We start from the raw sequence: 26859 nt of genomic DNA on the forward strand, positions 1-26859 counted from the left end.
TCTTCAACTCGACTCGCGTTGCCTTTTCTGGGGACTGGCTGACGGCCACGCTTGCTGCTTGCCGCGTACATGCGCACATTTTAGATGCTTGCTGGCGTTCATGCTCCTTTGCGGTTGCGCCGCTGTCCACATTGTTATGAACTCGTAAGTTTTCATCTTTAGTACTGAGCTTTTTTTTTACTTACTTGAGGCCGAGTAGTAGGTGTTCTTTTTTTGCTGGTCTGCTAACAATAGCTAGCTGACAACCGCCAACTGCACATATACAGTGGAGATAATAGAAATAGCTCTACGGTCATGTTCGTGCTATGCTCGTAGAAAATACTATTGTAAGTACACTCAAAAGACTAACTAAGCAAGGAATTTTAGGTACGTTTGTGTGCACGCCTTTCCTCTATACGTTTTAACTATATTGGAAAGCAAAACACTTCAATAAGTAAATCAGGAAGTGCCGTCGCTAAGAGTGGTGCAGCAGAACAATTTACCAAACATACCATCAAGGAAGCCAAACTTTTCTTAGAAATTCATGGTTAGTATTCTTTCGATATGAGTAACTACGAGTAAATACTCGATACTTTGTTGAAGTGCTGAGCACTTGTGCATCGGAGCTAGAAAAACGATTTGGCCAAACAGAGTTCCGTAGTACTTTTGCTATAGCTATGACTTTGGATCCTATTTAAATCAGGAACTCCATTGTCTATGCTAAAGCAACCCGAAAGATTAGCAGATTCAAGCAGTAATGAGTCGAAATAGGATATGGCGATGACTTACGACTTCTGAGAGCACCACCGAGGTCTGGCGTGTAAAAATGGACAAAAAATATCTATGTGTGAATTTTAGACTGAGTTCGACACAAATAAATATCAAGTACTTCTCCTCGATACTTTCATATCATCAATACATGTTTTCCATACTTTTAACGAGTTCAGATATCGAGTGTATGATATATCGGCATCGAACAACACTATTCCTGGAAAAATTTGAGAGAACTCTACCAAATTTGGTACACACATTGCATTTGACTTGAACTGCACAAATACGTGTCATTTGAAGTTAAAACGTACAGGAGGTATATAAAGATCCATTTCGTCCGAACTCATATATTACGAAATACTTGTGTAATATTAATAGTATCCGTAAAATTTTGAAGAATTGTTAAATAGCAAAATTTGTATAAGCAAAATAGTTAGCACTTTGTTGGTGTTATATTTTTTACCGCAGCTGTATGTCTGTATGTAATCACGTAAATATAATACACTACATTTAAGTGCGGCATTTAAATACATATATACATACATATCTGCCCTGCTGTCTTAACCTTTTCATGCCACAAATGGTCAATATGACTTAAGCTTCGTGGACATAAAAAAAGATGCTGAAAAGAAGAAAAGGTTTTAGCAAAGCGCAAATAACTTTACCTATCTTTTGTGCCTGTGTTTTCTTTATTTCTTATATCTTTTTATAATTCTGATCTTTAGAAGCGCAGATATGTGGTGTCCTGCAAACAACTTATTCTCATAGCTTAGTGATCTACAATAAAAAACATATTTGAGAGTAGCCGGCAATGGTGGCACAGTGTTTTGAATTGAGGGGACACATGGAAAGCTCCAAAAATTAAAATTAACTTAATATTTCGTTACTAGATTTAACACTTAGGGCCGTTTACATAGTGGCGAGTTAACCTGAATTAAACTTTAACTCAAGTGTGTGAGTTAACCTGTGGCTTAATAAATATCGGTTTAAAGTGATGAGATAACTTTAAAATTACAAGAAAAGTAATCCACTAATTTTTGTAATAAAACGTGTAATCTTTTCTTTGGGATCCGCTTAGAAATGTAACAAAAATCGAAATTATTACAACGAATTAGCAAAATGTCTGACAAATGCGAGAAACCTACTTTTTATTATTAAAAATTGGAAATTCTAAGTAAAACCAAAACCAAAAAAAAAAAAAAAAATGGAGGTGTGTATGAAAACTTATCGCAGCAGCATTGAAAATATCTTCAATTTTTTATTTATTTATTTAAGAAATGAGGATGTATCTGTTAGACTTTTTAGTCTTTTATAAATTACATCGGACTAAGAACATACATTTCTTCCTTCTATGGAATTTGCAACACGTAAATTTAATTTTTTTTGAATTCACCAATGTAAGCGAATCTCATCTCAAGTCACTAAAATTGAGATTATAAATTAGTGACTCTTTTTGTGACTTGAGACGATTTTGCTATTCAGTAAGGGAAAGTCACAAGAATTTCACCAAATATCATGGTGAAAATAAATAGAGACAGTCAGCTGAGGGCACGTATCGGCTAGAGATAGTCAAAAATTGAGCAAAAATTCACTTATCGATTCCATATGTAATGCAATTTTTTAAACTCATTTATCAAGCGAAATTCTTCATCAAAAACATAAAGAATATGAATATTACTAAGCTCATACAAAATAACGTTTTTAATTTCTGTTTTATAAACCTTTTACCTGAATCGGTTTATCAACAATTCAATTGAGACAAACAAAATTAATAATCGATAAATGTTGAATTGCATCTCTATATACATTCCGTTGAAATGAACGAGTTGGGAATTCCGCTCAAAGTTGTCAAGTGGTTTGAGATCTTGAATAAGTTCCCAGCAGAAGGATTTCGAGAATCTAAAAAACCTCCTGAAAACGTCTTCTTCCAGAAAGAATGGGTCTTCCGTGCTGCGTAAACTTGCCGGAATCCGTCTACGCCTATTTCTAAAACGTCAATAAATACACAATTATTCATGTTCTTAAGAAATTTTTACCCAAAACATATTACTTCGCTTCATTTTCGCGCTTTTTTTGCAATATATTGTATATAAAATAATTAATTCCTCTTCCATATTTTTCGTTGTGCTCAGAAGTAGATCACTAATTAGTGACTTTTTTTGAGACTAATGACGTGAGATTGCTTACTGAATTGCAACTAGTCTCAAAATCAAATTTCACCACGAAAAGTCTCATTTAGTGACTTGAGACTGCTTACAGAATTCGGGCATTAGTGTACATTAGGTACAAGTCCATAACTAACGAAAATCTTCATTACTTAGTGATCGAGTGCAAGAGCTTTAATATAGAGCGATTCCATGCTAAGCCATCCAAGTATTTAGAACATTGCCATGCAATTTTCTGAAAATTTGTTTATTTGTAGGCGTGGGTATATATAAAATAAGAAGAAGTAAACTGCTAAAATTTTAAAATAAAATTAAATTGGTTCACTGTTTTTTTTGAATATAACTCTAAAAGCTGTGGGAATTCTACTATGAGACTTTCTAGTACTATTGAGTATAGTCTCGGATATTAATGAAAAAATAAGATAAAAAACCTCAGAAGACGTGCCTTAATCTAAAAATCTTAATTTATTTAAAAAGTATTTCATCATATTTATGTATTAACTTTTATATATTGTAATAAAGTATAAAATTTCAAAAATCTTAATTTGTTCTTAATTTTTTAAATCGTGTAAATATAATAACAAAGATATTTCACTTTCTTAAAATATATACCAAAATTTTCAATCTATACTATAAAGGTGAATATCTGTACGTTGTCCACACATCACTACGAAACGACAACACCAAGTGACGTAAACATTTTTATACATTCATATTTTCACCCAAGGCATGTTTTTATGATGGAACTCCCTTCCCACACCTCTCAGGCCGCGCCACCACTCTCATTCGTCACTAATAATCGAATATTTGCTTAAATTTAATCTAAAAAATCTTAGTTTTTCCTATTTCCCACTATTTATAGCACACTCTAGACTTCATAATCCGCATAAGCTGTTCAACTATGACCCAAATGCAAAGTTCAAAAACGGTTTAAGATAGAAAATTAATAAAAATAATTTTGGTTGTTTTGATTTTATTCAACGAGGCATAGCAACGGATGCCGGATATTGTAATATTTTGGGTATTAATAAAAAACTATTTTCTATGAAATTATTGTTTGTAATTCTTTTATATACCTACACATCCTAAATCCCTCGAAACTACTCCTACGCGAGCGGGGCCGCGGGTTCAAGCTAGTATTGAATAAATCTCAAAATTATATTTTTTTTAATTTTACCAGTTTATTTCTTATTATACTCAAGCCTATAAATGAACCAATTTTCAGAAAAATTTACGACAATGGTCAAAATATTTAGCCCTTTATAAGTTTATTATCCACTGAGAAAGGATTGTGCTGGAAAAATTTGTATACTCCTGCAGTCAGCATTTCCTAAAATAGCGAAAACTATTCCAAGCTAATTTTCATAAATCAAGGAAAAATTGGCAAACTTTAGATTTAATCAACCTTCTGTTACCCATACTTCAAACACCGACACACTGTACGCCCATCAACACTATTGTTCACCGATCAACGTCTTTTCAGCAGACTGTTCTATTTCTGTTATTGTTTTTTTTTTGGTAAGAAATTGTTGCTTGCGCTTTAATGCATTCAATGTGCGCTTAACATGACGGCAATGCACACCAGTACTTCACCGTACAAACAACAAGAAGAGCAAAAAAATAAGTCCAGACTGTCAGCTTCAAGGCAGTGTTAAGTTTGCAGGGAGGCAAACAAGAAAGAGCTTTGCCAAATATTTTCAGACATGAAGTGCTTAAAATTCGGTAAAAAGTGCTACACGAATACAACAAAGCAGGGTACAACAAAATGCAGTGGACAGACCAGACTGCCAACTGCCAAGGTAATACCTAAATATGTACGTAGCCAAGAGACAACAGCAGACCGCCTCGTCGGTGCAAAGTGAGTGGTAAACAATAAAACCGCAAAACGCTTCTCACGTGTGCTGCTCAAAGTTCGTCCAAGCGCGCGACTGCTGGGGCGCATAGGTACCCCTTCTGCCCGTCAGCGCCCCCTACCGTTATTCATGCAGTAGTGCGCGCATGTGTGCACACATAAGTGCTTAAGCTTTTCTGTAGGCCTTTTGTTCAAATCTGTTTGTCTGCTTTCTTTTTATTTTCGATCATTTTTCGTTTGGCCCATATAAGGCGCGGATGCGTAGCTGAAGCGTTTGTGCATTTCAACTGCATTTGGTATAAGTATTGTATAAATTTGTAAAAGTAATTGCATTCGCCCGATATGCACATAAACAAACACGCAAACAATTTTGTGCACACACGCAGCAAGCCCGTTGCCGAGTGCCGAGTGAAGATTTAGTAGGAATCTATGACAAAGAAAAATCAAATACTCATAGCAGATCTTGGAAAAGTTGAAAAATTGCATTGAATAGCTTCCAGGCATCGCATTGAATAATACCCACATACGTTGACGTCAATGTTCTTGGCTCAACGAAACTGTCCTCTGGCACTTTGCGCATTCTAACTAATATTTTCACATTTTATTTAAATTATTACAATGACAATTTATGTATGGAAATAAAATTTAATATTCTCATGGATATTTGTTTTTTGCTTTATTTTCGTATGAACGATGCTTAACTTTTGATTTTATTCTTCATGCAGGCCTGTGCTCCACGCTATGTCTTCCACACAATGACACCAAATAAATCATTGCGTTATGACCCAGTCGGTACGTGCTTTACATCAAGGAATTTTACGCATTTCAATGAAGTCTCGCCCTGTCGCACAAGTGAGTATATGTACATGTCTATGTAAATATTTGATTAAAATTATTTCGAGCTTCAGATAGATTATTTAATTTAATTTAAGCTGCATGACTGCTTAAGCAGTAGAAGAATTCCTTTCTGGTAATTCTGAATGTGGCAGAGAAGTTGTTGTGAAGTCCTTCACATCGTGGAAACTTTTATAGAAATGCCCAATCTGGTTGCTTGGAGGATAATCAAGCAATAACCAGTAAGCAGTGTGGTGTTGAGTATATGAATGACTTTGTGCTGAGAGTAAAAAGAGATTTTGCCCTAAATTACCAAGCAATTTGGCAGGTTGGTTCCATACGGAGAATTTTTCGTAATTACCAGTTTTCTTGTCAGTTTGTCAGCGTACCTCCTTAAAACTGCTGTAGTAACATAAGCTGACGCTAAATTCTGTCACGAAGAGAAACAAACTTGAATTTATGTGGGTTTAAGGGGTTCTGACACTATGACGTTCATTGTGAATTGTGGATATGTAGTTAATGATACCTGAGTCAATTACCAATCTAGGTATTACAAAAGCAGTTAAGTGAATCAGGAGCCTCAAGTACAAAAGGCACAGCTGAGGGTTTTTTAAGCCATACAGAGTGAAATTTTTTATCAAACCCAAGAGGAATTAGCTACGACGATTGCTTGTTGGATTGATCTCGAGTTACAACCCGTGGATCCAATACGATTATATGGCTACAATAAGCATCACCGCATCTATCTCGCCGTACGAGTATGTGTATTATGTCCACCTTTTATAATACTGAGAAAGCGAAGGGTCAGATGTACTGAGAATGGATCAGCTACATTCTCATCTCTCGACAAATTTCATAGGATTTTAAAAGAATTAGGGCAGTTCGAAGAGGAGTTAACGTGGAGGTGTGGTATTTCTCTTTCTCTAGATTTATCATACTCCTTGACTTTTTTTTAGGTATTAGGGGGTCTCGGTGGTCTAGAGCTCGAAAATTTGGGGTATTTTCAGAAATTATTTTTTACAATAAAAAAATGAAAAACGATATTTAAATCTTTCAGTCTTTTTATTTAACTACTTTTTCATACAAAAAAGAACTTTTTTTTTTTAATTTTAATAATTTAAAAAATGGCGCTAAAGTGGACTTTCCCTAGAAATTGGACCTAGACGGTGTTATCCATTATGGCTCTTCTATTTATCTGAAACACAAAAATCAAAAAAACTGTTAATTAGTATGACTGTCCTTATGTACTAGAATAAAAAAAAATTTACAAAATGACGCGTTTTTGAATTCGACACTATAAAACTCGGTTTATTTCAGTTTTTTAATCCAAAAAAATCGAAATAGCTGAAATAATAATATGGTTGTAGTACGGACGATAGCCCTTGATGGTGTGAACAACATATTAAAATTTCAGACGATTCGGTTGAATAGTGTTTTTTGACAACACCAGGCCAAAAAAGTTGTTTAGAGATAAATGAGTTTAAAGTTTGAGGTACAGGAGCCCGCGGACCGCTCTCTACCTAGTTAATGGGCTGTAGAAACTACAATATAATATCGAGAATTTCCGCATGAAAATTTCACGGTATATTTTTAAGATACTATGCTTTCGAAATATCGAAAAAAAACGATTTTTTGAAATTTCTAGACCACCGGGTACAGTGCACGAGTGCTTGCATTTTCATAAATGAAGAATAATAGGGTAATATAAGATACATCCATCTGCAAAGTCGTTTGCTTCCGTGTCTGTTTGCTTGTACGTGTCCAATAGCCTTTCAAACTCCTTAACGAAGGCCAATAGTTCTGATAGTCGCTAGTACATAAAAAATATCAACCTTAGCCGTAGCAGGGACCGCGCATTCCTAAAATATTTTTATTCGTTCTAGTAGACGACATCCAGTCACTATAGAAATGCCGTAACCATTGAGCAAACATAAGTCACCTCTACCAAAGCAGTTCATGGTATTTCTATTATCAAAAAACTTTATCGGGGACCTATTATCGCATCTCAGAATACCTTTAGACATTCGTTGTAAGGCACTCGTAGTTGAGTTACCTGGTGGCAACTGCTATTTCTAGAAAGATGTGCAGATGGCTCAGCTCGCATCGATTCCGTGCCCGAGAGACATGTTAAGCTGTACACTTCATTTAGCCAAAGTATGCCAGTGTTTTGTATAGTTTTCAATCACGAAATCTGCCAACTTTTATTCCGAATATTTGCTCTCCCAAAAAGTTTTCCGCCCCGTGTGGTTTTACTTGTTCATAGTTTTGTCCATGTGGGAACCCCAAGTTGGTCTCCGTTAAGAGCCCTGTGCTCAGACAAATGAGTTCAGCATTGTTTCCTCGAGTCGATAGTCGCCGCTTTAATTGTGTATCAGTGAAGGAGTTTCTGGGCAAACGTTTGACAACTCCATAGCGGTGTTCGTGCAAAAATAGGTACATCGTTCGCTAATTTTACATTTATACTACGGCTGTCATTGCTACAAATATTTTGAACGACATATAAGTGCACGTGTTTGTACTGAATTTAAGAATAAAACCATTAAAGTCGAATGTATTTAAAATGCTTTCTACATTTGTTATGGCACTTCACATTGAGCATGGCTTTTGGTTTTCGTATGAATGAAAAAGTGTAAAAAAGACATATTTATTCTAAAGTTTCCACCAGTCTTGAGGTCAAACCGCGACGAAGCAATTTGCATACAATTTTATGGGCTTCTTCAAATATACAAAATTGCAAAATGTGGTTGGAAAGCTATTTATGTGCTGCAACATTTTAAGCTAGGGAGATATTTACAGACACGCCAAAAATCTATATACATTATTATGAGTATTTCTCTGTTCCCAATTTCTATTTAATAAATTAAAAAAAAAAATATGTTGACGCGGGTATTTACCCCGCTTATGTATCAGGTTTGGCAACGAGCTCACTTTCAAAGTCACGAATGTCCTCCTGCCGCTTTCAGCCGCTTCTTTAACTATCTTTGCCTATGCGCCATCTGGTACTTCGATCGCAGTATTGACGTCGGCTCCAATGCCACCTGTTACTTTAGCTGAGCTATCCGCAACTTCTGCGTATGCTTTTACCCCCGATATCACTTCAGTCACAGCTTCTCTATTACTGCGTCCTTTGTGCAAGTGGACGGGAATCGTGCTGAATCTCAGTTGCTCTCTTGATTGCTTTTATTTACTGGTCGTCGATGCCTATTGTGAATAGTTTTCCAGTTTTCAGCTTCTTGCTGGAGAGTACTCCACATAGGTGTGTACGCAATTGCCTGTTCTGGGTGATGATGAGCTAAAGAAACCTCTTTGTTTCAATGTCAATTGCTCGTGGTAGGTACACATTCATCAGGTGCACATCTGGTATATTGTCCTTGTCACATCTGCCTAACTCTGGATCTTTGCAGCCGGACAGTTTTGACGCCTTTTCACGCAACCAGTTGGCACCTTCCTCGGTTGCATAATCAACTACTACTAAGCCTGCTTGAAGGTGTATACATTCGAATTTAAGTTCGGATTTGCATTCCGTATACATCTCCTCTACAAGCATCGTATACATCTCCGTAAAAGCATTTGTGTAGGGAAATACTTGGCAGTCTTAAATCCTTAACGATGGTGGATAGCCAACACCAATTTTCTTGGAGTTCAAATTAGTTTTCTGGATAATAATTTACATTTATATAATATTTACACTTACCACCATTAAATTTTTGGAATAGAAAGGTAAACCATTTCGGTTTTGAGTTGACAGTTTTTTATTCCAAATTTTGTAACTATAAATCCAAATGTATTTAGTGCTTCTCTGTGCACAACATTTTAGTTAATATTATTATAGGTAGCCCAAATGTATAAATCATTTGAGCTACTTACTCGAGAATAACCAACGTATGTATGTATATTGATGGTGGTAGAAATACCACCAATAGTACGCAGATCAAAACTTGTTTTTTTTCCAGGTTTGTCCTTAGTATTTCTTATTGGAAAACACAGAAACGTTGAAAAATTTATCGGAAATTGAAGTCGTTTGAATTTTAATTGGTAATTTGTTGGGATAGTTGGAATTCAGAACATCAAAGCAGACTCTCCTTCACCACAGCCACTCAAAATAGTATTTTTTGAAAATACATAGTTGCTTCAAAAATATTATTTTTTATTATTATTATTTTTCAAATCGGTAGTGGCTTTCATTTAAGCAGCTTAAAAAAGTAGTTGCACATGCTTTATATTATAAGGCAATCTGAATACTTTTTTAATTAAAAAAATATGTGGCAACGCCATTAAAAATCCTTTTTAAATAAAACGTTCTCAATAATAATTTGTGCGATAGCCACATCCTTGAACTCAATTTGTCTAGAACTGCTATTTACCATTAAGAGCTAAGTGGCAACGCTATACAGAAACAATTTCATTTAAAACTTGGTTCATTCTTTCGAACACATTTTATTTGATATGTCCTAATCTGTTATTAATTTTTGTTTTTCATTTAAATATTTTCTTTAAAATCAGATGGCAACACTGTTTAAAAATATTGTTGGAATAAAACTAAGCTTTTTCTTAAATTGATGTATGCATGTTTGTATGTATTTTGAATTGAAATACACAGATACATCTTTTTTTAATGAATTTCCCAATTTCTAAAGATGGCAACATCGGCTAAAGAATATTTTGTTAAAGCGCTTTTTAAATATCCTTTATCCGACATCCATATATTAGTTTTCAAATTAAATGTATCTTAAGTGGCTATTTTGCAAAAAACATGTGGCAACACTAAATAAAAATAATTTATTTTTAATTCCTTCATTTGTTTCCTATATCTTCCTATTCAAGTGAAATTCGTAATGAGTTTGTATTTTTGAATTAAAATTCAGGTGGCAACTCTTTAAAAATTGCTTTTGAAATAGATTTTCGAGAAAATATTTGTCTTGATATACATAATTGCCTTGTCTATATAATTGGCGCTTACACCCTTTTTGGGTGTTTGGCCTAGCTCCTCTTCCTATTTCTGGTGTACATCTTGATGTACAAATCGAGGGACTAACAGTTTCAAGCCGATTGCGAACGGCAAATGGTTTTTCATTAGGAGCTTTTACATGGCAGAAATACACTCGGAGGTTTGCCATTGCCTGCCGAGGGGCGACCGCTATTAGAAAAAACGTTTTCTGTCATTTTGAAGTTTCATGCACGAAGATTTGAGCCAACGCACTTTCGAATGGTGGTCGCGCACCAATCATTGCTGCCACTCGCCACCAGGTGGCGCTGCAGATTAACAACTTCTGCCCCGTTCAACCTATTTTTTCGAAATAAACAAAATCAATAAAATGGTTTAGAATGAACTGAATATTTGTGTACTGATTTTTCTTTAAATTTATTTTTCTTAAATTTATTTTAGTTGTTGGCGTAGCAACGCGCGCCGAGTACAGCTAGTTTTTAATAAATCACTTTTTTTTTTTAATAAAATAGAAACAAGTGGCAACACTATGTAAAAATAAGTTACACACAAACTATCTGCGACCAATAGTTCCAACGGTTGAAAATATAAAAATTGTGGCAGTAGTTTTTGAGTGATGTTCTTTCGAATAAATTTTCTTTTGTTTTATATATGTATGTGTATACATACATGTAGATTTGTATACATGCAGAAACAACAATCTTTCGTATTATTCGTACCTGTTGGTACTTACAAATGGCCAAAAGAGGAATCTACTGTCTATGCCGATTTCGTACTGTTAATAGTTTTTATGAAAAGATTTTTCATGGCAAAAAGAGAGTTGACCGCTATTAGAGACAGTTTTTTATGCGAAGTGTGTTCAAAAAGGGGACTTTTTAATTTTCGAAAAAAATTTTTTTTATTTATTTATCAATATCTATTTTGATCGCTTCCAAGTAAGCCCCCTCAGATACATTTGTGCCATGCTTCTTCCTATCCTCGAAGCACTTCTGATAAACACTCACATACTCTGATGTGTCATGCCTCGGGAAGACTTTAAACCCGAGATCTACCGGAGGACGGTCACGCGCAATTTTACATATCTTAAAATTTCATGCATTGTACTAATTAGAAGAGATTCGAATTGTCTGTAAAAGGAGCGCCGAAATAACATAAAACAAAAATTGGAGGATTTCTCTGTTAGGTTGATCTATTGAGTTACTTTTCGATGAAAAAGTACAAGTATATTGAACTTTACTCATAAAAGTGCCAGTCTTACCTAGGCTGCGCGTGCACCTTCATATACACATATTTTTGTATGATTTATGCGCACATCCATGCTTCAATCTATTTTTAAATTGGTAACTAGACGCGTTACTTACTCACGGCTCATATGTCTGACAACTGACAAAAGCAATGTTGCTGTCTCTAATCTAAGATAAAATATTTAACAAATTTCGTTATTTCCGTTACACGCACGACTCTGTAACATTATATGTATATGCGTTGGCTAGTTTCTTGAGAATATTCTACGTTAACGAAGTGCTAGAAACACATGTGCATATCTGATATCTACCCAAGTATGTAAATGCTTCTATCAACTTCACAACTTCCGACGGCACTTGTAGGGTTAAACCTATCCACACACACTTAATCACTTCTGTGATTTGGGTATTTCGGTAGCAGCGCCTCTACACTTAGCTTTAACACGTCGATTTGTGTATTTTTAGAATTTCGATATTTGACACTTACAAAGTATTTGATTACATATTTTTTGTCTTCCGTTTGCTGTCGATATTCCATATGAAATTTGAAGGGATTCCCTGTGGTTCATTCAGTTTGTTGCTTGAGAGTGTGCAAGTAAAATGTATATATGTATGTGTATGCAAGTATTTCGTTAATATGTTTACATTTCTGGCGCTACACAATAATTCATGTAATTTCGTGAGGGTGAGGGCCTGCAATGGTATCAATATACAAAATATACAATATTTAATTTTCTTTTGAGCGGCTTATGATTGTGACTTCCTTTTTTGCAGTCAATTTCTGACTGGTTAAGTGTGCGGCTTTTACTGGTTAAACGCAAATTAATTTGCACTTTATTTTGTGGTTTATCATAGGTCCGAACGCGACTTAATTGAAATATGAGTTGAGTTTAATAGTTTAATTACTTTTTAGATGCAGTGATATTTTTAAATCTTTTGTCTATCCACTAGTGTAATTAAATAAAAAGGTAATTTTGTTTATAATTTTTTTTTTTATTTATGTACTCCCTTGAATCTTTCCCTTTCGTTTGAAGTAATCCCCCTTCCACAAAATACACTTGAGCCGACGAGTTTTCCAGTTCTTGAACAGTCCTTAATGGAAATGGTTTCGGAAATGGTTTTCAGTCACGCAACGATTTACGTTAATACACAGTGACAGTAAAAGTAATACAAAAAAAATTTGATAAGCACGTGAAACTGTAGATTTCATATAGTAATGCTGCATTTTGCTTTTCTCATCAATTTAATTTTTTAAAGGTCATTAAAGTTTCAAATAATTAAACTTTCACAAAATAGTTTTAAATACTTAAACTCACTCAATGATATTAATTTGAATATAAAACTAAAGAAGATATATCCTTCAGTTGAAAACTTTTGTGAGGAAGAGAAATCCAAATTTGCACCAAAATTATCCAAGAGAACGGCATTAATTTTTGAAAAAGTACGATGCTCAGTCGACTTGCGGTTGGAATACGGAAAGTTGCAATTTTTTGTAATATTTTTACGCAAATCAAGTTTTGTTTCTGGCATTTAGATAATATGGTAATATCTTTAGGCAACCTATCCCAACCTACAGTGAATAATTTTAGTTGTTAATTAACCATTTATTTACCACAAACAAACAAAAACCACTAAAATTACCTACTACACAACAAAACCTTTTTCGGGCCCCCTGGACCTCACCGATATACTAGAATTAACTATTTTAGGTATACAGGGTGGGCCATATAGCGTTTGCTTTTTGAACCACCTTTTTTTGAGAATGATAACACAAATGACATGTCAAATGTGTTCATAATTTACTTAAAAGTTTGACATTTACGAAATGGTACGCCATACGCTTGAACAAAATTGGGAAATATTGAAAACCTATTTCCAAAGTGGTGAGTCTTCTTCTTCTTCCGCGGTTACAGTAAATGGCGAGCGTTACCGTGACATGCGCAACGAGTTTTTGTTTTCAAAAATTGAAGAGGATGACATGGACGACATTTGGTTTCAACAGGACGGTGCAACTTGTCACACTGCCAAAGTCACACTCGAACTTTTGACTACCGTTTTCGAAAACCGAATAATCAGCCAAAATTCCGATATCAATTGGCCGCCTCAGAGCTGTGATTTAAGCCCGTTGGACTATTTTTTGTAGGGAGCCGTTAAGGACAAATGCCATGTAAACCATCCAGAGACGATTGATGCCTTAAAACACGAAATCGAAGTTGCCATTCATGAAATTGGCGCCCAAACAATCGAAAATGTGCTTAAAAATTGGGTTGATCGAATGGCCTACTGTAATGCCAGTCGTGGCAGTCATTTGAACGATATTATTTTTCATACATAAATGACAATGTTCAATCTTCAAAATAAAAAAAAAAGTTTGAAAAAATATTGATTAGTTTTTTTATGGCCGATTCAAAAAGCAAATTTACATGGCCCACCCTATATTATCCAGAACGAAGTAGTCCAATTTATTAAAATAGATGGGCTAATGCGGAAGAAGTATTATTGGTAAACCCTCGTTAATAAAAAAATTGGCGAGTACCTTCGCGAAGTCATATTTCAACATGGTAGTGGGCCCTAGAAAATTGCAAAAATAATTGAATAATTTGCAGTCATGAACTGAAATCCAATTGGAATTAGTTGGGCCTAATCATGGACTAAATCAACTTTGGGAAGGAGTGCAAGAGGAATGGTAAACTATGTCACTAGAGTATATATTCAAATTGCATGATTCAATGGCCAAATGCTATGCAAGCTAAATGATATTGCAAAAAATACAAAATTTCTTAGTGTGATAATAATTCTTAACCCTAGTCCCATGTCGTTTCATTTGTCACTCCTATGTCGATGGGTCGCTCGCGTCCGGCACTTATTTCTACTTTGCAACACTTTTTATTTAAACAATATCTTATCATAACGAATGGTATGAAATATGCACCGTGCAGTAGTTTCATAAAAAATTCATGATTTTTCAACGAATTGGCCGGTCACGAACGACCTATCGATATGGGATTAGGGTTAATGGCTAATAATTTAATAAAACGAAAAACTTTTTTTAATTAAACAAACGAAAAAATTTCGTTTAGTCTTCTTTAATTTTCATTTTATTTTGACTCATTTTTGCACCAGATTTGCATATGCACACATACGTATATAAGATAATTGTTTAGAATTGAACGCAGTTACTTTAAAATCACTACAACGGCAATAAGAAGTCAATTCAAACTACATTACACATTTTTGTTGCAATACACCGGAAAAAAGTGTGTACAGGCTTGTTCAAAACCAGGTTTATTCCTGTATCAAGTGCTAATTTGACTCTGAGAGTTCTTTTCTGCTTTGAATGAAATCCTGAAAATTTTGTTTAAAATAGAGAGTTACTAAAAGACAACTCTGATGGTCGCCGTGTTTAATGAATCAAATAACAAATTAATATTTTATAACACACATTTATACATTAATTTTAGAAATATTTCTCACAATTTAATATTGTTTTTAATATTTTGAGTAAGTTCTTATTACCTAATATTGGTGAAAGTCAAGTAAGGTGATATGCATCTCGGGGTGATACTGCCAGTTGTTGGCTTCTGGGCAAAACATCGACATTTTAGAGAATGACATACTGCCATCTGTCACTGTGTGTGTATCTTTTTCTGTTTTTTTTTTAATTTTTTTTTTATATATATTATAACATATGGGATAAGACGCACTTCTCCAAATTAAAATTTTTATTATATGTATGTAATAAAGGGTCTTTCCAAAGTGATTTATAGATGTCGGTAGTGAATAATTCCTATACGGAGCCTTTTTTATGACATCGGTGATATTTGTATAGTAGACAGATATCAAATTTTACACGACAGAACAACGCGTTAAAATTATTGCAACTGATTTTGAAAATGGTCTTTCCTTAAGAGCAACATATCGGATATTAAGTGATTTTTTGCTGAAAAAAATCATCCGAAAGAGTGGACAATTCAAAGGTTGACGAAAAAATCTGAAGAAATTGGTTCTTTCGGGGATAGAAAAAGGACTGACTGACCAAAAACTGGACGTTCTGTTGAGAATATTGCTGCTGTAGCGCAAGGTGTTGCTGATATCTTGACGTTCTCAATAATTACGCATTCATGAATCTACTCTTTGGCGGATTTTATATGTCCACGTGCTCTTGGTGGATATTTAAATGAAATAATTTTTCACATAAAACCGTTAAGAGCCATATTTTGAATAAAAGTAGTGAAACTGGAGAGTATAAATTTTTACATGTATGAATATGTAAATATGTATATGTGTATTTTTTATTTTTTAGTATCATGCAAAATGTGGCGACTTGGACTAATACATTTTTCCGTTTTTTTTCTTAAGTTTTTTAATCCGTGAACGTTACTCATCGAATTTATTTATGAAATTATAACAAAAAATTTGAAAAAAAATATTACAAAAATTTTAATATGTTTAAAAACTAATGTTGCGGAAGTTTCGTATACTCCATATTTTATACGATAAAGCCATCGCGTATGTATAGTTTAAAATTAAAAAAAAAATTGTGAAAAAAATGTTGCACATCACTCAAGTATTTTTCTGATGAAGAGGAGTGCATGTTTTTTGTAACTAGTTGCACCTTTCCTCCTTTTCAACGGACAATGAGCGAGTGTCATGTCGCGAACGTTCATTTGTAGCTACTGTGCCCGAGAGCAAGCATCTCAAGCCAACATTTAAACATTAAGAGCCCAATTTGACTCAGTATTTGAAGGGAAGGCGGACGACTCTAGTAGTTGCTTAATCAGTTTATATTTTAAAGCAGATCGGATTGCATTTTCATCCGGACAACAAAGAAAATTACCGCACAGAAAATATTGCCAATATATTGACTTTAAGCCACGACATTTTTCGAAAGAATCTGGTATGAAAGGCCTGCAGTCACTTTTAGTTCTTTTATGTATTTCCCCAACTATTGGTGTGAAAAGTATGTTTTCTAGATTTCTCACAAGATTGACTTGAAACCACAAAATCTGTTGTCCGCAAGCCATATCTAACACTGATTATATCATAAACTGCGGCACACTACCGTATGACGAGTATGTCTAGTTAAGTTCTAGAAGTCGCTCAGTGAGCACCTATGCTGGAGGCATGCACTTCTTTGTTTGCCTTTTCCCAGTTTTTGAAGTTTCTCTCTCCCCTACCTTATAGCTCTGCAAAATAACCCCTGAACATTCCGCAGAGAGGCTCTAAACCACGTAGACGTCGTTGAGTTCAAAGTTTTGCGAGACCGTTAGCCCACTCATTGTTTTCAAGCCCCTCATGCCCCGGGACCCATCAAAATGTTAATATATTATGGGATTCCCATCGTTTCAGATGAGATTTGCAGCCGCCAAAAAGTTTCATTTATGCTTTTTATGACTCTGAGATCTCTAAAGCAGCTCGCACATTTGACAATATATGAACACTGGCCTTGTAATTTTATGCTGTCATTGAAGATCAAAAATTTCTTTTATAAAAACCTCCGCCTGAAATAAGGTTTGCTTCCCTAGATGAATCAAAGGAAGATGGTTTACTTATTGTTGTGGAGCGAATTGATTTAAAAAATTACGCAAAATTACTTTCACTGTACTCCACATCAATTACACGCACCAAAAGTGGCCAATCACCAACATCAGCTGTGTGGAGGATGCATCACATCATCTGAGTTCGACCAACATTGGACTTAGTATACATTCCGACGTTTCTCAGGGCAATAAATACCAACTTAACGCACCAAATGCCATACTAATAGTTACAAAGAATTTTTAAAGCCAAGAAAAAGCCTACACAAAAAATCACAAACAACAACAACTGCAACAGCAACAAATTACAAATTATAGTACAGTGACAACAACTAAACAACTGCGACAACAACACTGAAACTTAAAATGTTGAACCAAGAAAAAAACAAGCAAATGAAACGAAATGCTCGACAAAGCTAATTGAAATTCTACACGGGGGCGATTTTATTATGAGAATTACTTGAATTACCTTCTTGAATGGTGGAAAGTTAGATGCGTTGCAGCAAAAGCAAAATAATAAAGAACCAACCGCAGCTAAAATAATAGCTTAAGCAGTGCGTGTGTGTGCGAACACTCTCGCATTTAAAGTGAACATTACACAGAACAGGAGAAAGAATGCCTTCGCGTCCAGGTTACCACAGTCCACACCATGTACCACGTGCACAAACATTCAACCGCGACGTTTGTCGCCGGCCATGTTCACAATGCGAGTCGTACAGAAGCACCAGGCAACAAAAACAATAATAACGCTAAAGTCATCAGTAGCCACAAACAACCAAAGCGGCAGAACAAACAAAGTCAAGGCAAAGGAAAGCCAACCAAGTGAGGAGCAAAGGAGTAGAGGGGAAGGGGCGCATAGTAGGTTTGCTCCTTAAAGAGGCACTCCTTGGCACGCTAGCAAAAAAAAGCGTTGTGATTTTTTTTTTCCACCATACGAGTATGTGCGCACAATACACCATTGGACGCTGCTTTGAGGCACGCCATACCTTAGCTTCGCAACGTTTAAATTGAAACACTTCGGCGACAAATTGTTATCGTTTAATTTGATCTTTCGCACAGGCGCGCACGCGGTGTGGCACAATGTACAATAGCACACAATGGCGAGTATGAGTACAAACCAGCAAATATTCTGACTGCTAAACAGCGCGTGCAACAATAACAAGAACCAAGGCAAATGGAGCAAATAAAAAGTGACGCACGATCATTGCCACTGCCTGCCACAAATGCTGCTGTTGCCAATTCCGCTATTGTTGTTATTGACTTTTTGCCTTTTGTTGGCTGTCATTGTTGTTACTGTAGCGATTGTTACCGTTCCGTTGCTGCGCATGCAATGCTGCTGCAATTGTGTTTAGGTGTTGCAAAACCTTTGCAATCGTAATCGCTGCATTCACCTTCACCTCGAACGCCTCCACCTAAAACGATTGGTTGCATACGTATTCACGCACGTTTGTATGCATGTCTGCATGCCTACGTATATGCGCATAAGTACCTGTGAAAAAGCATTTTATTGGTTCTAGCTTTGCTGCTCGCCTTTCTGCTGCCTGCTGCTTGCTGCCTGTCAGCTTGTCAGCATTCAATTCCGCAAGGAATAATTATCCTTATTTGGTTATTAGGCATCTCAGCAACTCTTTTATGCAATTCGTTGGCTTTTGGTTCATGAAAAATATTTTCGTGATTTCCACCATATTTGCAGGCATGCATGGGTATGTGCGAGAATGCAATAGAATTCCGGATGAGATATCGGCAGTTGATGTCGTAAGGGACAGTTATTTGATTCTGGCGCAACTCAGATCTAGTAGATTAAGATTTAGCTAATGCGTGTCTATATTACATTTTATTTATATTTGAATCTTTAAACTGAAAATAAATTTCCGCATGTACTAACAACAAATTTCCCTTCTACTCATTTCAGATAACTGGGGCTATCATCGGCAAGGCTCTTGCCAGGCTGGCTTTAGTGCGGCAGCAAGCTCTGTAAGTATTTAATCTTTAATACGTTTTTACTTTCAAATAAATAACGTTCTAACTGCTAACTGCAGAAAAAAATTGGGCAAAATTGAGCAAGCGGGAAATGTTCGAGTCGGTTACCGTCTATCATGAAATTTTTCTAATTATCGCAAAATAAGCTGGAATTGAAAACTTTAAAGGATGCAAACCTCATGATCCCTATATATAATTATATGTCTCTTTCTAAAATTAATTAAATTAAATATTAATTGCAAACAGCCTTGCATGAAGTAGTAGGGACTGTGGATAAATTTCTAGAAAGGAAACAATTCACTTTGGCGGCCTTTAAAGACATAGAAGGCGCAGATTCACTAGATTCGTACATAGGCGTAAACCCCAGGGTGGTATCCTCTCGTCTCTTGTTTGGCTAGTAGTTATTGACGAAGTTCTAACTCGTTTAAACGGGGATGGCTGAAATTTTGGAAAGAGTAATGGCTGCACTCAAATCTGACAAAACGGAGTTGATGCTATTCACCAGAAAATACAAACTCCACCTTTTAGAATTCCTAGATTAAACAACCAGATTCTTACGCTCTAGTCGGAAGTCAGGTATCTTTGTGTAATACTTGGACGCTGCACATCGAAAATAGAGTTAAGAAGGCCATTATAGCTTTCTACTTCTGTAAATCTATGTTCCTGGATGTAGAGCTTGCGGCTCTGTCAATTTTGACATGTGCATGCCTAGTTTGGTGGGTATCTCTTCGAAAGGGTTATAACACTACTAAACTAGAGAGAGTGCGGAAAACTGCATACATCGGCATCACTGGGGTACTTACTTCCTGTTGATCTTCAAGTTCAATCAATTGCCGCTCAGAGCGCTATTAGGTTGAAGGAAATTCGCATCTGGAGGCAATATCCTATAGGGGTTTGAAGCTTGTGCTAGGTCTATCTTTCTAAGCAGGTTGGAAGGAGGGAAGAGTCTGCACGGACATACGCACCTCTGTTTTCACTTAGCGATCCAAGATGGGCAGGGGTTTTCTCTAGATCAACTAATATTTCACTCGTTTAAACTGCCGTAAACGTCTTGAATGTGCAAGAAACATTTATCTTATCTGGGTTCCAGGGCTTAAGAACATTGAGGAAAATCGAATTGTTTACAGATTGCAGAGAAAGGGTCGACATAACCGGTTTCAGTTATCCCCATCTCAGACATTTCTCTTTGGCCGTTGCTAAAGAAAAACTGCACAATTTCTTTCTTAAAAAAGCGCGAGACAGATGGAGTTGTATCTTATCGTGTGTTGTCTCAAAAACACTTTGGCCTCAGTACGACAGAAGCATGGCGTTTAAAGTGCTGGGGATCCCACTCCACTCAATAACAAACTCATAGCGGTAGTCACCGGTCACTGGGTGATCGGAACTCATGTTTTGTTAATATATTTATATACCATTAGTTCAGTTGGAAAAATTATTTGGAACTGGTATATTTGGTCACAGCTTTAGTACCTTGACTGACGGCATGTTTGGCCAATTCACCGGGCAAAAGTAAACGTACAGCAGTTTGAATTTCGCGACTGGTGATGCGACACTTCCGCAGCGATACGTTCAAAGATGTAATTCACAAAAGTATTCATAATGCTCATGGCCTTGGATGAAATACCGGCATCAGGATGTACTTGCTTCAACACTTTATAGATATAGGTGGCAAGTTGAAAATTTTTTTGCAAATGTCGGGGTCTGGTAGCTAGGCGCTTTAGGTTCCTTTGGGTACCTTTCGGGGATAGCCTGAGGCAGCTCTCCAGCCCAGACCCTTTTTCTCTCCTCCACTACATCAACATCACTAGATGGTTGTAGATGGTTTCTTTTCCTTTAAGTTTTTGAAATTTCTCGCAGGTAGTGGTCTACATTATGGTATCAAAACGACACTCTACTTCTATTTTAAATGATGGTACTCTTGCCATTTGTATTGAAAGCAAGTGAAGACTGACTACAGAAATGATCCTGTGAAGTATAGGCGGCCGTCGTAGCGAATGGGTTGGTGCGTGACTACCATTCGGAATTCAGAGAGAGAACGTAGGTTCAAATCGCGGTGAAAGGCCGAAATGAAGAAAAAGTTTTTTCTAATAGCGGTCGCCCCTCGGCAGGCAAACCTCCGAGTGTATTCCTGCTATGAAAAAGCTCCTCATCAAAAATATTTGCCGTTCGGAGTCGGCTTGAAAACATCAAGACGCACACTACAAATAGGAGGAGGAGCTCGGCCAAACACCCAAAAAGGGAGTACGCGCCAATTATATATATATATATATGTATATACTCTTGCCATTTAACCTACTTACCTACCCATGGGGCGGAAGTCGAAGTTCACTCGGTCTCTAGTTTACGAGATAATTAAGTCTCCATAATAATTAAGTCATTTTTCATTTCAGCGCGGTGAACGTTTATATATCGGTGCTCCAGGCAGCTGGTATTGGCAAGGTAAGAAATTTGTTAATAATGCTCGACAATATATTTTATTTACGTGAAAGATTTCAAGTAGTAAATTTGAATTAATGATTATTCTTAATGTATGAATCTAAAGTAAATTATATCCCTTTTTCATTGTTGTTAAGCGTTGAGTGTCCTCTGCGCAAAATTTAACTTAATGTGGAATGCTCAATATTTCCCCACACAAATATTTTTAAATTAATTATATCTTATCATATGTAATAAAAATATTTGCTAGTATGTTAAAAACTACCAATTAAAGAGCAGTTCAGCTTTAAAATATTTAGAAAGTTTAATTTTGAATTTGCTAAATATTTACCATAAAAACCCAACTCCAACAAAATTACATCTAAATACAACTCCAAGCCGACCCACACAATACTACAACTGACAAATATAATTTAAATTCATATTTAGTAAACACACATGCATACAAACATATACATATGTAGGTATTATAAGTAGAATAGCGGGCTATTTAAATATTAATAAACAATTTTTTTTTAAATCTTAGTCTTACCTTCAAATGTTTATTAGTAGTTGTTACTTCTTCACATATTTTGTGCAGTAGGGAATAATTTTAAGTATTTATTGCGAATGCTTGTGAGAACTAAACGCAACCAGGTATGGCCTGTGTATATACAAACATACGTACATTTCTACGTAACGCTGTAAATGTATGAATCTATGTATTTGTATGCCTAGATGTAGCCAACGGATCTAAGAACGCATGCGTCCGTTGAGAAGTAAAAAAATACTTTTTTTATTTTGGTATTATTTTTTTCTGGCCATATTTGTATGTATGTGTACGAATATGTTATATGCAGTATCACGTTGAAGCATAATTTGTGGCATAAAACGCGATTATCGTGATCCTGCTGTATTAGTAATGCATGCGCATTTATTGTTGTTGGTGTTTTTATCTTTGTCATATTGTCGTGCCACAACAGGAACAAAATATCGCCTAATATAAGCATAGATGAACATACTCGTACATATTTAGGTGTAAGTATATTTGGGGTACACAGCAAGAAATCTGTTTGGTGCTATTCGAATGGTAAAAAAAAAGATGAAAAAAAGATACCCAGATGCTATACTTAAAGCGGAAATAAATCGTTTTATTTGTGTGTTTTTTTTTTTTTCGTAAGATATCCCAATGCAATGCTTGAGTGTGCTTGTAAAGCCGTTGAAGGAGTTGTTTTTGAATATTTTAACGGACATAGCAATTTTAAGATGAAAGGGTTTTGGAACAGTGGTTGTAAAAACTCCGAAAAAGAGGCATCTTCATGTGGAGACAACATAATGGTGCATTCGTTGAAGGTTCTACTGAAAATCGACTTAAACTTGTCGAAATTGCACTATACGTATTTCAAATTATGGAACTATCAATGTGAAAATTATCAACGAAATACTAAGATATGTGCATCCGATTGTTTAGAGCAGCTTTGAAAAAAAATTGAGAGCTTTTTGATCATCATTAAACGATGTTGAAGATACAGAGGGGTGAGCAACATCAGATCTTTCACCGAAGCTGAGCGATTATGAAGGAAAACGGTGTTTTACGTGTTAAATGAGCAATTCTGCTGTCGAATCTCCAATGACGTGGCAGTCGAACTCACTCTCACTATTTTGCTTCAGAAGGCTAAACCTGGTAATCTATTGTTCTCGATTATTAACCGTCTTTTAAAGTTAAATTAACTTCGGTGAAATCACCGACAAAAAGCTTTCGAAACCATAAAGGAAATCATTTCAAATATCACTGGAAGCACTGAATCAGCAGTTAATAATCTAAAAAAACCTATAAACAACATTTGGGAACTATAATAAAATAATCTGACTATAATAAAATAATCTACAGCGAAAGCATTAAAGTGAGTGCTGAGAATCATCAACAAACTTCACGTAAAAGTTGAATGAAAGCACTGATATCAACTGTTGCAAGCAAAAGCACCAGAATCAGCTTAGTAAAACTAGCGCAAGTTTTAAAGCGGTTATACAAGTTACTATAGATAACGGTAATAAATCAAGCTTTCGAAATCACAAAATAAAACTTGCAAAGTATGGAAATCAGATCTGAAAAGCTTCTGTAAAATACGAGCAGCAAAAACAAACACCTAAAAACGAAGCAAAAGCTTTGGAAAAACAATGACCATTATACCGTAGATCAAAAATGACTCTTAGCACACACCCTTTATTGGGTGTTTGACCGAGCGCGCCTCTTCCTATTTTTGGCAGAAACCCACTCAGAGGCTTACCATTGCCTGCCAAGGGACGAACGCTGTTCGAAAAAACGTTTTCGATCATTTGGTGTTTGATGCTGGGAGATTCGAATCTACCGTGCACTTCAGAATGGTAGTCACGCACCGACCCATTCGGCTGCGGCGGCCGCTCAGTTGCTAAGAAAAATGTGCGTTTTGTGTGCATTAAATTGTTGCCGTTGATGTCAAACGTTGGCTATGGTAACTTAAACTCCGTTTTCGAGAGGAAAAGCCAGTGAGCTAACGTGTCTTATTAGTGCCTTATTAGCTCCGCGCAAGACACAAGAATTTGGAACTGAACTGAGATTGGCTTCACCAGACGATAATTCATAGTTATACCTTGCCATTATCTGTTCAACTGTTTAAGTCAGTGTCATAATATATCGTTATTCATTATGAGGAGGCATTTGAACGAATGTGAAGTGAAGTTAATGGGTCATATGAAATTGGATAAAATAATTGAGATCCAGAAGTAGACGAGGTCTTGCAATCAATTAACAAACGTAAATGACTTTTTGAATCACTGGATATCGGAAAAGCGTTCAGCTGTGGAAAGCTAAAGTAAAAGGAATTAATATTAACTTGAACAAAATCAGAGAATGTTGGCAAAATTTTGTCTTGCAATCTCTATTGAACCTATGTACCTGGGAATTCTAAGAGCGTATTTACATTACTTTACTATCCTTCTCCTAAACTTCGATGGCGGAATCAAGAAAAAATATATATAAATAAAACTGGCTTTTACAAAAAGCACTGAGTCTCAGATATGTTAATAAAGTCGCCTGTGAAACTAGTGGAAGAAATCAAGAATTCCAATATCGCGCTGATACTAATTAGCCAGCGTTGAAAGCCAATGGCGAATCTCTCTTGCTAAAAAATGCTAACTAACGAACCTTGGAGGCTTTGATAGAAATCTCCTAAAAAAGATTTAAGGACGTTCGCGTGACGACAATGACAAATGTCGCAAACCTTGGAACAATAAGCTGTGTGAGCGCCCATGAAGAATAATTAGAAAAATGAGTTCTGTTCAACTAGAACGATGAATTATCAATTAAAACCTGAAACTAACTAATTGAATGTACAATCTCCTCTTTGGCAATAATCAACCAAGCTCGAAAGAGTGGAACTGAAAAAAGCTTAAAGGAGTTGCTTACACTTTTTTAATTGAAATTTTAGTGAGGCACGTACGGAAAGCGCTTGTCAAGCTTTATACAAAAATCGTAATCGAACAGTTGATTGAAAACACTGAAAAAAGCTTTAGAATATTTTGTTACTATTTCATAAGCTAAAAAAATTTTTGTGTAAATAAGTGGTTATTTAAGATTGGGTGTTATAAAAACTATCTTAAGCAGCAATAAGCTAGGCTTATTTCTAATCAGTTTACCTAAGCACTGGCTTACATAGTAGCACAAATTTATGGACTTTTGCTAAAACAACAATCATTGAAGGTTTTATAAGAAAAATTGCAAATTTGTTAGTTAATTATTTTAAGATGTATTATAAAGATACAGCTCTCATCATTGTTCAAAGTTTAAATGTAAAAAATACCCAAATATTACCAAGTCAATTTTAATAGTTTTGTTAAAAGTCCACAGATATGTATTAAAAGTCTCTAGTATTACGATAGGTATAAAAACAAATAATATTGTTGATAATATTCAAGTTATAATAGAATTTGTACATAATCTTTTTAAATATTTTTTTTACTTTTTTCTCACTAATCACTTCTTAAATATATTCTCGGTGTTAAAAATTATAATGTAAGGGTCGTTTTCTCACCTTACCAATAGGTTATGCCTTTCTAACCGATACGATAAATTGCTGCTTAGTTTAAAGTTCTCTTTGATCTTTTTCGTTTTCTCATCAACCAGTCAAATAAAATGATTAAATTTCGAAACAACGGCAACGCAAGAGTAATTTATTTTAAAAATCCAATTAGAACTCAAATGGACTAACAGTGGTTTGCTCTAAAAGAAAGAAAGAAAGGAGCTTAGCTACAAAATTTTGAATAATCCTTTAAATAATCAAGAAAAGTTTAATAAGCGCTTGAAAAACCGAAAATGCGTTTAAATGGCACAAAAAATGTCGCCTGTAAAGTTAGAGTTCAATTGAGAAAACGGCCCTTAGACTTATTGTATTAACTTTAATTATTTTATTAATATTTACTTCGAATATAAGCCATTGAAGGGTGGGCCATCGGCTGATTTATTTTTATAACACAGTTTTTTTTTTAAATTTCGATTAGCACCCAGCATAAAAATTATCCTAATTCTATAAAAACTTATGATAAGGGCATGTGATATCATATGAAAGAAGAATAAGAGAATTTCATAATATTTTATTTTCATAATCCTTTCCCAAAAATGTAAAATTCTTTCTTACTTTTCGTCTAGAAGATTTTCATCGGATTTATGCTTAAAAAAAATTGCAATAAAGGCCGTTGTCGCCATCAAAAGAAGAACAAAAATTTGAAAAAAAAAAAATTCAAAAACTAAAGTGGCTAGGAAAGTTTGAAAAAGATTTTTTTCACATAATTCTCAAGAATTGTTATGAAAAATATATTTTTCAAATGTTCACATTTTTTGGCAAGGATTGCTATCAAAGCATATTGAATAGGTCGTAGAAGTAGGACAAAAACAATAAGAGCAATGTGTTTTATTTTTTCTTTTGGTCGCTAGAATGCCAAAATCTATAAACAAAGGTTACCAGTTTAGAATAATTTAAACAAAATTTGGCAATTTTGCCAAAAGTGCTACGCGCCAAGTGTAACGAAAAACTCGCACGTGATTGTCGAGAAGCCAGTGATTTTACATAGAGTGACAGTTTGGTCTGAATTTCGAATGGTA

At 35.3% G+C, this 26859-nt stretch overlaps 1 protein-coding gene across 7 annotated transcripts in view; it reads left to right on the top strand.

Annotated features, from left to right (window-relative positions):
- The window catches only part of LOC129236788 (integrin alpha-PS2), a 131734-nt gene that overhangs the window by 90438 nt on the left and 14437 nt on the right, over positions 1 to 26859 (top strand). For all 7 annotated transcript variants that reach the window (XM_054871015.1, XM_054871018.1, XM_054871016.1 and 4 more), the window contains exons 5-7: positions 5493 to 5619; positions 19240 to 19301; positions 21698 to 21746. In XM_054871015.1, the coding sequence (XP_054726990.1) occupies positions 5493 to 5619; positions 19240 to 19301; positions 21698 to 21746 (238 nt within the window). The remainder of the gene's footprint in view (positions 1 to 5492; positions 5620 to 19239; positions 19302 to 21697; positions 21747 to 26859) is intronic.

This window comes from Anastrepha obliqua, chromosome 2 (genome assembly GCF_027943255.1).
Source record: "Anastrepha obliqua isolate idAnaObli1 chromosome 2, idAnaObli1_1.0, whole genome shotgun sequence".
Classification (NCBI taxonomy): domain Eukaryota; kingdom Metazoa; phylum Arthropoda; class Insecta; order Diptera; family Tephritidae; genus Anastrepha; species Anastrepha obliqua.